Here is a 17,918-nt window from a genome sequence, read left to right on the forward strand (position 1 = left end):
TTCTGAAGTTTTAGTGTATGACAGGGTTTATAAACCACATGTCACTCTTAACAGACATCAAACCTATACTTTTGTTGGATTGATGAAGACAATCACATGTTACATTGTACACAAGGTAGCTGGTATTCTCTGGATATACAGCCAGTGAGCAAATCATGACAGGAAGGCCAGAGCAACCCTGATGATAGTCTCTCATTTGGGAACGACTCCTTGGAATCTATGGCACACCCAATCAGTGTGCTCTGGAAAAGTATTAGGACGGCCTCTCCCTGCATGATCCAGTCTGTTTGTAATCTGTTTACCTTTACCCTCCCAAAAATCTAGAGATTCAGTACGTTGTTTGAAAAAAGGAATGGGAAAACAGTCACAGAGGAAGGGGGAGTTAGGACGAGCTGTAACGGCACAAAAAACTGAACAAAAACAACTTAACATGGTCTTTAATTCATTTTGGTTTCTTAATAAATGAATACAAAAAAACCTCTTTCCCTCTGTAAAGAGGCCCTATTGTGCACATTTCATATTTGTATTGTGTGCCTCTACTGTGACATGGTTCCATCTTTAATGTTCAAAATGTTCTTTATTTTTCTCATACTGCCTCTTTTCACCCTCTGTCTTAAACCAGAGCCCAGTCTGCTCTGATTGGTTAGCTGGCAAGTTCTGTTGTGATTGGTAACCAATTATGATGTCCCGCCCCTTAACCTATCACGTACAATGTGTTGGAGTGCTACCAATGTCTGAAATATGACCTCAGAAGGCCCTGTTTTTTCTAACGCATATAAAAGCGGTCAAGGTTAAAGTACTTTTGTGACGTCACCACGTCAGATCAGACCACTGTAGAATCACAAATGCTTGCTTTGGCCTGGCCAGGAGACAGTCTTCACCTGGGTACCTATCAATTCAAGTTTTGGGAAGGAGGTGCTAGGAGACTCTCAGAACAAAACACTTGCCTAAAGAAAAGGAATTTGACCCTCCCTCTGTTTCACGGTTTCACCAAAGCAGCACCAACACTATATATTCTTCTGTGCTGCTATTGGCGCCTGTAACGTTGCTTGTTCTCAACTACGACATATATTTCTTCCCCATTGTCATGTCCTAATCCTAGCCAACATCTGCCAGTTTGGACTAAAATCAGGCTAACATTGTGTACTGGTACTTAAAAATGTAAATTCTACTTTTATATTTAATATATTCATGCATACTTCTTGATTATATTAAGCTATCTTTGACTCTTGGTGTAACAATGTACATTTCCCCTATGTGGGACGAATAAAGGTATTCTGATTCTGTATTCTCAAACCGGCATTAGAGATCCTGATTTAGAAGGTAAATCTACATGCCTACATGACCTTTACCTCTAAAACTAACCTTACAGTTTCTTGCTGTGTGGGAACCGCCTTTGTCTGAAGCGCATTTGGGATGTTATTTTAAATCGACTACAATTTACAGCTCCTCTCAATCTAAATCTTCCCATGCTTCCTTCTCCAGGTTTCCCTTTTCTTGAGGAGCTTCTGTTTTCATAGGTGTGTATTTAAAAGGAAGCCAACTTCTAAGGAGGGAAGCTGGGTATATTTAGCAAAAAGGAAACCTAAATGGAGAATGGAGAAAACAGAGGAAATAGTTCCTGTTTGGCAACAACGTCCACGGATCAACAAAAGTTTATCGTCTTGAGGGGTTTGACCTTGTATTTTGATTGCACGAGACATGACTAATTTGTTAGGAGCTCTTACAGTTACGGTTAGAGAAGTGTTGGCAGGAAGTTCTGCAGATTCCAGGCAAATGTGGAAGTAGGGAGGACGCGTTTTTGATTTATTGTCAAGCCCTGCTAGTTAATGCTAATATTTACACAATGTGGCTTTACATGGAGCTCATCTGCAACTTCATGAACGTGTTAGGAAGACACAAGCTCTTACCTTCGAATATGCTTTTCCTCCTTTGAGTTCCTGCAGGGAAAACAGGAAGACAGTAATGAACCTGGTGATCCAACTGATCCAACTTCATATTACAGTGGCCTCCAATTACAGGGCTCCCAAAGAGAGAGTTAAAATTACAGGCTGAGACCACACTGAACGGCGCCTCGGTGCCATGCTCCGAGGCGCCGTTCACATGGGCGATTTCGGCATCACTGAAATATCCTGGAGACATTATTGTGAGAATGACTCCAAAGCTCTGACTCAAAAAGACTGTACATTTATTCTGATTTGTTGCTTGTTTGATACAGTTCCTCAGGGCTAGGTATCGGTGCCGCGCAACAAGTTTGAAAAATGTGATTCTTCTTCTGGGGAAGCACCTATTTCAATAGGAAATAACAGCTGATCAACATGTTTGAACAGTAGTGTGTCAGTATGGCTTCAGCATGATTCCAGAAAACAGTTTAACTACTTCTAGTGATCAATTATATTTTCAATTTAGGGCATGGCATTACTTGGGGTTTCTGCAACTTAACCTGTTGTTAAATGACTCAAATAAACCAATAAATGGGTTAAATAAACCGTATTTTAAGGTAGTGGTGGTTCATTACAAAACAAAAAGCAATCCATGGTGTCCTAATTTTAGAAAGCATTTGGATTCAATTAAGGGAATGTACCACCCGCTGACCTCGACTGCATGCTCCATTGTTTGCTGTTAACAAAACACCTTAATATGCATTATCCCTTATTTGTGGCCTAATCTCTTTTGTATTTCAGAAAGTCGTACCTTCCTGACTGACACCCTGCAGACAGAGGGATCGAGGACTCCTGTGTGGGGGTTTGCACTCATTTTGGACACAAAGGTGAACCTCTTCCTCCAGCGAACACAGTTCTCTCGAACCTCCTGCCTGTGAAGAAAAAACACACAGCAGGGGAACATAAATCTCTGCGATTTACAGCTTATGTACTGTACATGTCCATGAATGACTCGAAAAGCCTTTTCATTTCTGCTTACTCCTCGCTTCTAGAGCTGCAGACTTCATTTAATAAAAGCATGATTCATTGTTTTACTCACTGAGGCAATTAAACTGTCAATGACACTGATGTCAAAAGACAGCAACCATAAAGTATGTATTCATGCATAGACCAAGACTACTTCCTGACAAGTAGGTCAAGCCCAAACGTTCTCAAGGCTTGGAAACCCCTCATTTTGATTTGTTATACTGTGACTTCACAACAGCAGCTTTTTCTACAGTTATGTTATCCTAGTCTCATAGCCTCATGACCAGTGTGTCCAACGAGGATCAGATTTATCAGAGCAGCACTGAGAAAACATGTTGTGAGCAAGTTTTTCCAAAACGACATTACAGAGCCGGTTCCCATGGCTTATGACACTGGGTACATTTTCTCGTTTCAGGAACTTAACAGATAATTTTATTGATTTTGTGGATGGGGGCAAATTTCGCAGGGAACTGACATTTTCCCCAAGGCTGTCATGACGGAACGACATGACACGCATTTTAAAGTGGTAAGAGTTTTCAGGATGTTCCCTCCTACTTTACTGATAAGAAAAGCTGATGGTCAAAATAGAGAAAATGCCAGTGGAAAACCTTTAAGTATCCATACATCCGTTAAAAGGCTGGGAACACAGCAGTAGGAGTAAAAACCGATCTGTTTGTTTCTGAAAACAAAGACTGATGTAACAAGAGAATAAACGTCAAAGAAACAACGAAACACGCAGCACGAGGACGATGTTGACTTGTTAGACAACCTGATTTGTTTATTATATCACTTTTGACATGAGTTGTGTTGCCAGAACAAGATTCCTGTGAAAATGCCAAGTTTCTGCAGCCCCACAATGTAATCTGTAAATTAGGCTTGGAGTTAAAAACACATTTTCAGTGAATAGAGGATGGGATCCACAAAAAACATGTCCCTTGGCTATGTTGGATAACTCCAAATGTTCTTAGCCTAACATTTATGAATTAAAATGACATTGTTTTGTTACAACCATTCAATATTTCTTGGTGTAGTTGATATTTTACTCAAAAGTCAACTTTAAAGTCAGCAAAGACAACTGTTTGGTTGCAACTAATAACTTCCTGTGTCTAGAAAAGTTTTTCTACTGTCATTTTTTCCAAAATTATGAGCGTGTGTGCTTCTAAAACCAGGAGATGTACGCTAAAATACTATATACTAATTATGGGGTGGGGAAAAAATCATGTAGATGTAGGTCTTTATTATTTCTAGAATATGTGAATCGACACTGTTGTGTGATCGTACATCATTTTGTCAACCTAACTTCTCCGTTAAATACCATCCTGTTTCTGAGCAGTCATTTGTGTGAATGTGCTGTCGATCACAAGCAAGAGAAAACAATTGTTGTTCTCTTCTTAAAAACATCTAATTTTGGATCTCACACTGGATTCTGTCCAACAACATGGTGAGAAGAAGTGGATGAACTTAACAGCCCACCGTTTACCGAGTCACTTAAACTGCATGACACCTTTTCCTTCACACACATGTAAATCACAGTGCATTAATAAGGGGTGTGGCTGTATTTCAAGCTTAAGTCAGCCTCTTAGAGATGTCCCGGCCCTTAGCCTTTCACATACAATGTGTTGGAGCGCTAGCCAGTAGAAGCGTGAGTGTTTCATATGGATGTCATTATGTTACGGAAGTAAACAAAGGAGTCCAATGGAGGCATTTCAGACAGGGGGAGAAACTGCCTCTGGAGGGAACTTGGGGCCTTTGCAGACCATTTACATGCACCAATAAAACAGAATAACACACTACAGGAAAGGGAAGCACAATAGGGCCTCTTTAAATCCCAAAATGATATTAAGTACTGAATATAAAGTTGAATAAGAGGGGCTATGTGTTCGTCTGTTGGAATATAATTATGTTTACATGCTGCACAATCTATAGATGAATTTCTCCGAGGTAATTAGTACACCGAGGAAGAAACATATCTCTTGACTTATTCTTAAGCTCATGTCAAATTCTTAAACTTAGAAACATTGACAGTGTGCTGAGGATCCAAGTGAATTACCATCCATAAACCTTGAACCAGATCAGGGAACAAAAACATGATTCAAAAAAAAGTTTTAATGAATGAACATTAACTCGTTCAAGACCTGTCAAGGGTTCATCGTCTGGATTTCCTGACACTCTACCAATTAGATTGACGTATTTCCTGTTACAAATTTCAGGCTGATGGTAGTGCTTGAGGCAAAGTCATCAGAAAAGACATTAGGATGTATCCCCTGGGGAAACATTTATACATACGCAGCAAATTGAAAGGCAATCTGGCCAAAGGTTACGGAGAGAGCTTAAAGTGTTAAAGAGATTGACTTGTGAAAAAACTGATCTTTAAGTCATATTGCTAAGAGAACAGAAACAATTGCGTTGACACAACTAATGGATTGATAGACTAATGGATCGATTGACTTTAGATTGATTTAAAAAAGCAGAGTTATCATGAGACAGAAGGTGCTACACATGTACAACTGACAGGCAGCACAAGCAGCAGCTGCTCCTCACACTACCCTCCCCCATCACCGTATTCACCATTCCCCACCATCCCTCCACAATGTGCTAGGTGGTTTCTAACCTGCATCTGCTTTCTCTTACTTTGACCAATTACTTTCAGTTTCTAAGCAACATTTTACTTGAGCTATACATACACTTTTGCTCTGCTTGTACAATAAACTGTTGGCATCAAAAGATGAATCCCCAATACAACCCTGTATATTTATATTTTCACAGCATTCAAAAATGTTCCATGAGGGCTTCTGTTTGTTATTGCCATTGCAGAATCAGTGACATCTTTTTAAGTCACTTTGCAATTTGTCTTGTATTAATGCTAGCACTGCTCTTCCATTTTATTTTTGGATGATTTTAAGTGTCTGTGTATGGCATGTATGGCAGGGTCTTTTCAGTTTAAATGTTTCAGTGTTAGTTTGATTTTTAATTAATCAACTGATGGTCGATTCTGGTAACTTATGGCTCACTTAAAAGCAGAAATAATTGCTGATTAAAACATCTCACATAAAGCTTTTTTTATTGCATGTCTTTATTTAATATCGTGAAATGTATAGCTAGCAATAGCATACATATGTAGCATAAGCATGTTACGATTTGTTGTGTAAATCAGATTTAGTAACCATAAAGCCATAGATTACCTTAACTTAACGGACACACATGCATGCCCATAATTGCATGTCCTACAAGAAGCGTCTCGCTATTCCACAAATGGTGACAGTAAACGTCAAAGATTTACAAATGCCACAAAAGCTAACAAAGAAGAAGAAGATTGTGCGCTATTAAACATAGATGAAAACCATGCTGGATTAAACAAACTTTGCAAATGTTTAGTAAAGAGGGAAATTATCTATTCAAGGACCACACGATGCGTGTTGGTGAATATCACTGAATGTAAACATAACTTGTTTGTTTATAAGAGAACTCCGCAAGGGCTCTTTAGGCTGTGTCTGCTAATGTTCATCCATCCTAACAACATGAATTCAAGGCCTATGAAGGCCAAAATATAGCCCATGCAAGGGTGGATTCCCAACTGAGAGATCTAAAAACACAAAAAAACCTGTATTAAATCATCTTGAAGTTCGACTCCTACATTAACTATTTGTGTAGAAATGTGCAAATGAGGATTGGAAACAAGAGAGGTGGTCAGAGTATAAACACTGAAGCACACGCACACTCTTTCTCTCAGCGCTTATCTGGACCCCCACACTATTGGTTGTCCAGTGTGTAACGAGGAGCGTTCCCAAACCACATTCCTCAGTCCAGATGGCTTTGTTCTGACTCCATGGAAACCTCACACTCCTCAAATCCAGCGACGCTCTGCCAGCAGCCCAGAGGAGGAGGAGACTATCACATCGACACTCTGTCTTTGAGCCTCTGGACGTTTTCATAAGCCCCCCCCCCCGTTTGTTTGGGATCTCACCTACAACCTTTGTGTCTTTTCTGTTGACTCTTTTTAGTCGCATTTCTTGTAGTGTTTGTGAAGGAGGAGACTGGGGTGTAACATTTAAAAGAAATGCGTCAGCGGAGGCATTAACGGAGAGCTTTCTGGCTGAGTATCAAAACTCTGACTTTTGCCTGTTGTCAACAACAAACCTACCACAGTCATGCTGTTTTCATTCTGATTCATATCCACCCTAACTTGCCCTATATATGACTTTAAAGGTAGCTAATTATTTGTCTGGTAACACCTAACATCATAAAAAAATATTAATCGGAAGATTTAACTGTCCACGGATCGGATCTCGCTTTAGCAGAGCCCCCGCAGACGAAATAAGGGAAACAGTTTTTCATCGTCTTACAAGCTGTTCTGGATGACCTCACTCTGAGGAGCACACACAAACGCAGTTTAGTAAGTAGTCCTTGAATTCTGCCTAATAAGTACACACTAGTGAAAGAACATGGCCATATGCGTTCCAGAGCACGTCCAAATGTGGACTAAGAGATCAGATCTTAACGCTTTCTCGATGTCTCAGCTGTCCACCTTTGATTGGATCAGAAAAAATGCATGTTTACACCAGGCCTCGGTTAAAGCAGGCCACAGTAACAGCAGACAGACACTGGAGCTGCTCTCACTCCAGCTGAACAGAGCTCACATAAACAGAGGACTGAGGGCGGCATCATAACGCCTGCAAAGAAAAAGTAACACAAAGGCCGTCCTTGTGCGTGTTCTCTTCCATGCGCTTGTCCTGCGGGTAGTTCTTTGATCATGTTGACCCAAATCAGTGTTTCAAACTGAAAAACTGCCTCAACCAAACATAATTTCCGACAGCTGAAAATAGAGTGAAACCTGATGTTCCCCACACGTCATCCTGAAGATTGAGGAGTGGCAGTTCAGGGAACTTCATCACGACTACTAAATGTTCATAACAAAGAAGACACGCTGATGATGATGATGATGATGATGATGATGACCCAATGACCTTGGGTTTATAACTTTAAACCAAAAACTGTGATCATAAAACTGCACAAAGTGTGATGGCATACTGATTCCCCCTCTCCTGACCAGTAATGTATTCTAAAGTAGAACAGGCTACTTCATTATCAACAATTAAACAAAGATTAAAGTAAGGAGGCCAAGCGTCAAAGGCAAGAGGTAGAACATAATATTCCTGTGATCACATAACATCCAGACTAGATTAGGAAGTAATAGGGAAGCACATGAGAGCCAGGGAGCTGAGGACAAGGGTTTAACTGGGGGAAAAAAATACAATATGGTTTTCAAACAATTATTTACAGGAAACAGACGAAGAGAATGGTATGCCACATAACAACGAGGCCACAAAGACACCCAGGATATAAATGACCTATTAAGAATTACGTTTGCAGTTTGCAAAGAAAGAAAGTACAGCTAAATGACTGTTAAGTATCTCTTTGCTTTCTATTCATGCTGCTGATCATTTGAGATACATCATAGTTAGGGCCAAAGCAGCAGCAGTTTTTTGATAGCTGATTCAATTTCATAGCAGGGTTGTCAGGATTGGATCCGTACATATTTGCCAAAAGGCAGCCCATCGTTGAGGCTTCACCTAAACCGGAAATCCATAGGTATATGTAGCATGGTGATATGCACAATAAAGCCTCTCGGATGATCGTATACCAAACAGGAAGTCGGCCATTTTTTATTTTATGTGCAAAAGACCGGTCTTCAGCGGTCGTGGCGATTCACCGCTTCGTTGACCGGGATCCTTGAAGGTACACGACAAGAGACAATGCGCGAAGGCCCATCTATCGCTGCTTGCATTTTACTTATGGTTTCAGAAAGATCCCTGGTTGACTTTAAGCTATATTGTGGTATCCGTTCATATTGTTAGTCTATAAATGTTGGCAAGAACTCTGTTGAAAATAAATACAGATCTCAGTGCTACATTCCTGTTAAAAGCTCAAATTATTTTTGTATTCGTTTCTTTAATGTATAAAACATTTTAAACTTCAGTCACTTGATAATTCAATGAAATCTGAAACAAGGATTTGTTGGCATAAGTATTCACTTTTTTCCCATTCATGCTTGATTAATTTTGTATGGGTAGATGTCTCTCAAAGCCAAAAAACAATAATTTCCAGGATTGAAGGATAAGTGGACTCCCACTTTTGTCTATTAATCAGCTGTTCCTGCTAATGGAAGACCTTACTAAATCAAATTAAGTTAAGTTAAGTTAAGTTAAGTTAAGTAAGTTAAGTTAAGTTAGTAAGGCTTAAGTTCCAGGAACTGTAATCAGATTTGTTTTGACCTTCTGCCTGTTGCAAGAAATGTGCCATCTGGTCAGATGACAGGTTTTTTAAAAGTTGTCCCATAATAGAACTGTTTCTTAGTCCATTTTACTTGTGTTTAAACATCTTTTTATATAGCAAAAGAAAGAATAGAACTTCCCCAGGATGAATCAGACTGAAGTAGACCGACTACTGTCTAATTGTGAAGTCATCAGAAAGCCTGAAATGTAAACACTAAGTCCCTGATTTGACTTGCCCCCCACAGGACCCCAGCTTTTGATGAGTCAACATGTCAGCAACGCAGCAGTATGGGATCCTTATCTCCCATCCTGGCTGCGTGGCTCCTGGGGGCCCCACCGGTCGCTTGCAGAAACACAAACAGCAGCCGGGTCGGGTCAGGCTCAGATAAACAGCGCAGAGAGACAGAGAGTGCTGAGGAAGCAGACAGATCCTGCAGGGGACGGTGACGTAAGGACGCACCAGCAGGAGGGGCGAGGTGTCACAGAGGATGTTCCTGTACCCACAAGGTCCCAGGATCGATCCGAGCGGACGACCTTCAAACAACCATGTGTTCAGATAAAGAAAACACCCTTACAAGAGTATTTACTTGCACTGTGATAATGACTAGGGCTGCACAATTAAGTGACATTCTATCAGAATGAAATAGGGTGGTGCAGGAATGAGTCCTAAAACTCAGAAATGAGTTCGCTTTCAACCACTTCTGGTTCCCCAGTCTCAAAGTCAAGTTTAATTTATTTATAGGCCTTAAATACGATTTCTGATGAACACAAGCTTAAGAGATTTTAACATTTTGTTCTATGACATGAAATACTTCAGTTAGGACCCCACTCGTGAATAACCAAAGCCTCTATGTGTCATAGCAACGGCGGTTGCTAACAGGTGACTGAATGAGACTACTAAAAGCCATCACCCTGAACATTAGCAGCCCATAGCGACCGTGGTGTAGTTCCTTTATAGCATAACGTGAAGATTTACCTGCTGTGTTTCCACAGATTTTATTCTCTGCAATCCTCCAAAATCCAATGGAAAAATCCCATTGCACATTTATCAGCACATTCACACTTCACATTTGTTATGGTCTAAGGATCATGTTCGGAAGAAATCCAACAAAGAAACGGGAATATCATAATGGGACTTCTATAATGACGGTATATCTACAAAATGACGTTTTTATTATATATTATCTTTATAAGATTATTGCTGTGATGCATTGAGGGCTCTCCGAAGTACTGGGACCGTTAAATTATTATCATTGGTTCAAAATTGTTTTTTACACCATGAGAAAATGGACATGTGGCAATAAAGCGTGTGAAAAGTGTCACTTAAATTCTCACAATCAATGTGCAAGAGTTAGCAGCCCTATCACAACATTTTTTAGGTGCAACCGTGCATATAGAGCTGAAAGAATTACATGCACAGCTCAGATCTTGCAAGGACAACGGGCTATGGAATGCCTGGTTATGCTTACTTAATAACTGACAAGCAATTCATCAACTAATGAAAAGTAAACTTGATAAAAATGATAAGGAAGGTTGATCTTGAGAGAGAAGCTTGATAAATCAATTTCACAGGAATTCCCTCCGATGGGAAAAGAGACCTTTTGATTACCTGGCCGGATACCAGAGGAATAATGCCCAAACAGCCCCCGCACCATATCCATACACACTGCTCCCCTCACATCCCACCAAAACGCTAACGGCTGGAAAAGTGAGATGAAAACAGGAAACAGCTGTCCAGAAGCTGCTCGTCCCAGTCGATTCCTAACTCTCCTCACAAACTCCTTCCTTCCTTTCACTCGCCTCCTCCCTTCTCTCACAAGCCAAATGTCAGATCAGGTGGCAAAAATGGCACTTCTCTGACGGTAACACAAAAGGACTGCAGGTACATTTTGGTTGAAAGGGCACTTTGATAAGTTGATCCTAAAACAGAGTTTGGTCCTGTTTCCAATCAACTCCCTAGCTGATTCACTCATACTCAAACTTTAAAATCATGCAAGCTAAATGATCCATTTTTAATTGGATGCTTCTTAGTAGATCAAAAGGGTTGTTGGTTGAGAAGATGATTTTTTCTTTGTGTGATTTATAACAACAGGTATCAGTACTATGGTTTTGAATGCAGGACTTCTACATCTTGTTTTTGTAAAGTAAATGATGTTAATACTGCTTCCACCACTGTCCTATGAAAGCCTACAACAAGGTGTGTCTCTCATTTTGTTTGCTTGATAAAGATTAACTGAACTGTTGATTGACTAACTGATTACATTAATTATTCTGTCAGTTGTGAAATGATTCAGTATATTTTAAAACATAACTTTTGTAAAGCTCGGCTGGTGTTTGCCATAATCACTGCCCATTATTACCAGTCTACAGCCATTTTAGCTTAAGACTGTTTTCCTGGGCCACCAACACCCCCACAGGGGACCCATGAGTGGTCCACAGAGCTGAGAAGAATCTGTGGGGACATGGCAGCTATTCCATCAACATGTGAGCTGTGAAGCCCCTGACAACACACACAAGCTACATGAGACACTACAAAACACCTGAGTGTATTTAACTCTTTATAAAGCTCAAATACTGTGTGAATCCAAACTGCTGAGCCATCACAAAGTATCCCATATTTTTATTCCTAGCATTGACGAGCAGCCTCTCCAGAAAGAAAGCAGTAGCATCACATGTAACTCTAATATACTCCTGTACCTTGACTACTTCTTCCGTTTGTGTGGTGGAAACAGATGTTCAGGGAATACTTTACAACATTGTATCAGTATTAAAACGACAAATGAGTCCCAAGAAAGAAAGCAGAGGAGTTTCATTTGATTATTTGCCATTTTTCTTCGCATTTATGCCATTTGACATGAAACATTTCAGTGAGCATAGAGAGCCTAGAAAGGTGAGTACTAAAAACAATGACCATGATTGCACACCGTGGACAGTGAGCCACATTTATTATTTTTACATAAAAACAACAAATAGTTCACAGGAACTTTAGCCACTTTCTATTTTATACAGCTCCGGGATCAAATTTAGAGATAAAGACTTAATTATATGTTGGAGTGGTCTCTTCATTTTTTCCGGAGCTGTATATCTTATTCTTGACTCTTTTCGTTTTGCAGCGAAACACTAAGACAAATTCCCGTTGAAGATATAGTGCACTCAACACTGGAATGTATGCCTTCAACAGCCTTTAGGGTTCCTCGTGTGACGGAAATATAATCATCTCTTTACAGGTTTGCCAAATGGACATGTTTGTAACTGTGATCATGCATTAACACCCAGCGGGATAAGCGCTAATGAAGGGTTCCAAGAAATCTTGGAGGGGACGATTGTGATTGGTCGACCGCTTAGAGATGTCCCGCCCCTTAGCCTATCACGTACAATGTGTTGAAGCGCTACTGGTTAGAAGAGCCAGTATTACATAGTGATGTCCCTCCGAGGTGTTTCAGGCAGGGGCGGGGGGAGTGTGTGGAAGAGACACTATATCAGAGAACTATTTAACACACTACAGGAAAAAAGCAAAAAGCATTATAGGGCCCCTTTAAGAATGCTAGGGACATATTCAGATAAAAAAAAATCCATGAAAGCTGCAAAAGGAATCCCTTTAAAACTTAAAAACAACAATGCCCTTTACAACAATTCTAACCTGTCAAGTGCTGGATGGCCCCTGACAACAGGAAGCTCTGCCAGCTCCACCCAAGAGTATCTGGTACTTTTTAGGCTCCTAAGAACTACATCCTGAAGGCTGACACAACTGGTGCCCGACAACAGGACACGATATTGGACTACAGTGTCCAGTAAGTTCTGACTGACTGTAAAGCTTTTGGGAAATGAACACAGCAAGTTCCGGTAATACCCATGACACTGTATTTGTGAAAGTGTTGGCTCTTACTGAATATGGGGTGTGTGTTCCTGCACTTTGTCGTTTACTATCTGAACAGGAAACAAACACAATCTGTCCACATTGCCACAAGACTCAGGTTTTTACTTCCTCTTCTATAGATGAACCATCTCTAAATGCCATCCTCTCAGGTGTCTTTAGCCTCGAAAATTCTGCAACATTCCTCTATTATATTAAGCTTTAAAAACTAAAATCCCCTCTATCTTCTCTGCACTTTCGTTCTCATATTAAAATCAAGACATAGCTGACAAAGCCCGCTCTGGAGCACCACTGAAAACCTTTTGCCAAGTCAAAATGGAGACCATATGGGTACTAAAGCTACACAGAATGATAATGGAGCGTTATCCATTATCAAATGAGACTGGCTGCATGAACTCTCAAGCTGGCGTGATGGAATGGATACTTGAAAGCACTTGAAATTCAACACCAGTCTGCATAGCATTCCTTTGAAATATAATGAGGAATTTCACCGTTTTTTTATAGCAATCACAAACCAGAGAAATACATTTTAAATATGATCTCTAACTTTTAACCCAAAACAATTGGGTTTGCACGCATTCTTTTCATTACAGATTTTGTTAAGCGCTTTGAAGGGTGTGGTTTCTGGAGACTCAGAGCACATACATGATTGTGATTTTTACATGAAATGGCAGAAAAGTAAATGCAGGTAGAATATTAAGATTAGGCCAGCAGTCGTTTGCAGTTCTGTCCCAGTATTCATGCTGTTCAAGTCCTGAGAGGAGAACTGAACATGCACAAAGAGTTTTATGTAACTTCTCTTCTGCCTCTGGCTCCTCTGTTTGCTGTGTCCAATAGATATAAATGCACCACATTGTTTTATGTAACATCACTTTAATCTGTAAAACTGCAGGCCGGTCCAATCACAAAAGACCCTCTGTCTACTCATTTAAAAGGTTAAATCATCGGAAACACGCCAACTGCAAATAAATCAGGTTCATCTTTTTTTAGACTGGAGATCTGTCGCCAATCTTTTGAACTTTAAAGTGTCTGTCAGGGTTTTATAAACCACGTTGCTGTCTGATTAGCTTTTAAATTCACAGAGCTGTTACTTGGGAAAACCGGACTTGTATTGTATTTCTTTTATTTAATCATGGTGGGTTGTTTTAACTACATTCTACTACAAATTCACCATTTTGCCCACTATTTACACAGTGCTTACTCTTTGTGCTCTTTACTATGGCTGAAATCATTCTGAGAATCAATTCATTGTTCCATCTTCTCCCGCTTTTCCGTCAGGGTCGCAGAGGTAACAGCTCCAGCAGAGAGCCCCAAACTTTCCTTTCCCTGGCTACATCAACCAGCTCTGACTGGGGGATTCCAAGGCGCTCCCAGCCCAGTGAAGAGATATAATCCCTCCACCTGGTCCTAGGTCTACCCCTCGGTCTCTTCCCAGCTGGACGTGCCTGGAACAGGCGGCATCCTCATGAGGTGCCCGAACCACCTCAACTGGCTCCTTTCAACGCGAAGGAGCAGCGGTTCTACTCCGAGTCCCTCCCGGATGACTGAACTTCTCACCTTATCCCTAAGGGAGATGCCAGCCACCCTGCGGAGAAATCCCATTTCGGCCGCTTGTATCCGCGATCTCATTCTTGCGGTCATGACCCATCCTTCATGACCATAGGTGAGGGTAGGAACGAAGATGGCCCGATAGACAGAGAGCTTTGCCTTCTGGCTCAGCTCTGTTTTCGTCACAACGGTGCGGTAAAGCGACTGCAGTACCGCTCCCGCTGCTCCGATTCTCCGGCCCATCTCACGCTCCATTGTTCCCTCACTCGAGAACAAGACCCCAAGATACTTGAACTCGTTCACTTGGGGTAAGGCCTCATTCCCTACCTGGAGTGGACAGTCCATCGGTTTCCTGCTGAGAACCATGGCCTCAGATTTGGAGGTGCTGATCCTCCTCCCAGCCGCTTCACACTCGGTCAATTCATTGTTAAAATCAATTATTATTTTTATTTCTCCCATCTTTTCTCTGACATAAACACAGAATCCTCCCTGAGCACTTGCAACTTGTAAAATCTTAAAGGCAGGTTATGGTATGTTGATATAACAAAGAAAAAGATGCAGCCAGTAAACTTCATATGAGCTCCTCTGCAAAACGTTGCACTCTTATGGCCTGACTTCACATCCCTACCGTCTCCTCACTGTTGTCGCTGCATCTTGTGGTTCATTGTTAAGGACATGACACACAAAAAACGGGTTTAGGAATCCGTCAGGGGGCCAAACTGATGAGGAAACACATAAATATGTATTTGTGCAGCAGCTGAACCTGAGTCATATTGAAGTATATCACGAATATCACAACGGCCAAACTAAAACCAATGTATTGGTCACACAGAGTGCCGCAGGAATGAGCCCTAAAAACCTAAAATGAGTCAGCATTTACCTCCTTCCAGTTGCCTCAAATAAGGTCAGTGGTTGCCAAAAGCTTACGTTTTGTTGTACGACATAAAATACGTCATTAAATACCTCGCTCGGGGAATGAATAACGTTTGTATGTGTCATAAAAACAGCTAACAAATTATTAAATCAGACTACTAAACGTCATCACCCAGAACATCAGCTGCCTTTAGCTTAGCGGTGTTGATGCATAGCCATGCGATTGTGATGTAGTATAGCCAGGGTTAGCTTTGAACATCTGGCGACTGCATTTACACTTAAACAATCATTAAGGGGGTAAATATGAGGAAATTGTGACATTAAACAAAATGTGTAAGTATCAGGATATTATTTTATTAAATATTCAGAAGTGTAAAGGGAAAAGTCGTATTGCTTTTTTTCCATAGAGCCCTTGCGATGCTTACTTCCTGGTCGGCCTAAAAATATTTCGCAGCCATTGATTCTCGGTGCTTACAGTCAGACTTGGAGTAAACAGGGACTCTGGGAGGGTTTCCATGTGGTGCCGCTCGGCCCGCTGCATAATCTCGCTGTTAATTCCCCCGAATGTTCCCGACCCACAACATGGGGAGGCTAGGCCAAGCCCGGGTACAAAGGCCGGGTTTGTCTGATGTGTGACATAACACTAATCTCTGTCCGCCGTGGAGGGAGCCTCCCTGCGCCGTCTCCTCGGCCTCTGAGAGGGCCTTGTTGTTTGTCACAGAGATGATAACTGAGATGGGAGGGAGGGAGTCTGGGCTGTTATATAACCTCCCGAGAGGAAAGTGACCTCTGACAGAACAGAGGCCTCGCATATCACAGGCCTCACTGCTCAGGACAGGGGCTTTCAGTTTGTTATTCCAGAGCAAATTGGAGTTTTATATTTTGACAAACGAACATATTTATAAGGCTAGAAAGAAAATAATATCACTGAATCAAGAGCTGATGTAGTAACAAGCTGGAAAACTTTAACATAATAAAGAGTATTAGATTATAATAAACTAAATTTGGTCAATGGTAAACATAAACTGTTCTGTTATTCTGCCTTCACCATGCACCTCAGCAGCTGTGACTAAGCTGTGATTTTCCATGTTACCAGTTATAAGCAGATATTCATACCAACATTTCTTGGAAATACTGTGTGTGTGTGTGTGTGTGTGTGTGTGTGTGTGTGTGTGTGTGTGTGTGTGTGTGTGTGTGTGTGTGTGTGTGTGTGTGTGTGTGTGTGTGTGTGTGTGTGTCACTCAGAGGTAACAGTCATGGTGCATTTGAGTTCAAAGCTAATATCAGCATGGCAATGGGTTTGTTATTCATCCAAAATTAATTGAGAGGTCTAGCAAATACCATCTAACTGTTGTAATAAAACACAACTTCTGAAATATTGAGTTAAAATATTCAGCATAATCAGGGAAGTGCATGTTAATTTTAACAAGGCCTTTCATAGTTCTTACATAATACAGAAACGCACTAAGAAGGGATATAAAAGAAACTGAAAGCCATAAAATACACACAGAAAAAGGACATAATATAACAAAATAAAATAAGCTGAGTACAATAAGACCCAATTGCACTGTAGAATAACAATTAGAATTTAGTCACAGGTATAGCTACAGTGGTTCTTTGTGAATACATTTTAGAAGGAGTGCTGAGACAATACAATAAATGTGTCATCAAAACAAAACTATGGGCTAATAGAGGCTAAAAAGCACCGAGCTGAAGGTTTTTTGGTGGATTCATCACTACAAACAACACCTTTTCCATTGTCATTTGATCCATCGAACATGTCATTATTTCATTTCCTTGCATGCATAGATTGATTTAAGTATTTTACAAATTAAATATGTCAAACATCTCCAGTCGGAGTATTATCAGCCTTTAAATAACCTTATATCAAGTGATTCTCTTCAGCTTTGTTAATTTTTTAACATCTCAGAACACGTATTTTTTGTCCGCTTCTAAGTTGTTATGGACTAATAAGAGTTAAAAAGCATAATGTTTAGGTGAATCACAAGGCTTACACATGTATTTCACATTAAAATGTTGTTCTTGACGCTGGCTGACGTGGGTTCACTCAACCAATAAGATTATCTGTGTTTATGAGACAAAACCTGCAAACTGCTCTCCCCTCACTGATGAAAGGTAAGAAAACAGCAACTTCCGCTGACAAGAAACGTGATCCATACTCACACACACGGACACACACACTGATATGCTTTTGCAGAAAGAAAACATTCTCCAACAAACGCTTCACAAAGTCAGCTCTGGGGATTTAAAAGTTTAACGGGCGTGTTTGAACACAGGTACAAACTCTTGTGGTAAAGTCCTGATAAAAAGACATTTTCTTTTCCCTCCTCTTTTACACCTCATGCCATGAGACAACTTGAGTCCATAATACAGGGCATCTTTTACTGAACAGATCAGAAGTCATGGTAAACCAGAACTATC

The 17,918-nt window shown here is 40.6% G+C and overlaps 1 protein-coding gene across 2 annotated transcripts in view; it reads right to left on the reverse strand.

Moving 5' to 3' along the window:
- LOC134873711 (early estrogen-induced gene 1 protein-like) overlaps window positions 1-17,918 on the reverse strand; it is a 29,938-nt gene that overhangs the window by 9,393 nt on the left and 2,627 nt on the right. For both annotated transcript variants that reach the window (XM_063897513.1, XM_063897512.1), the window contains exons 3-4: window positions 2,695-2,815; window positions 1,911-1,940 (exon numbers count right to left, since the gene is read on the reverse strand). In XM_063897513.1, the coding sequence (XP_063753583.1) occupies window positions 1,911-1,940; window positions 2,695-2,815 (151 nt within the window). The remainder of the gene's footprint in view (window positions 1-1,910; window positions 1,941-2,694; window positions 2,816-17,918) is intronic.

The sequence above is a fragment of the Eleginops maclovinus genome, chromosome 12 (assembly GCF_036324505.1).
Source record: "Eleginops maclovinus isolate JMC-PN-2008 ecotype Puerto Natales chromosome 12, JC_Emac_rtc_rv5, whole genome shotgun sequence".
Classification (NCBI taxonomy): domain Eukaryota; kingdom Metazoa; phylum Chordata; class Actinopteri; order Perciformes; family Eleginopidae; genus Eleginops; species Eleginops maclovinus.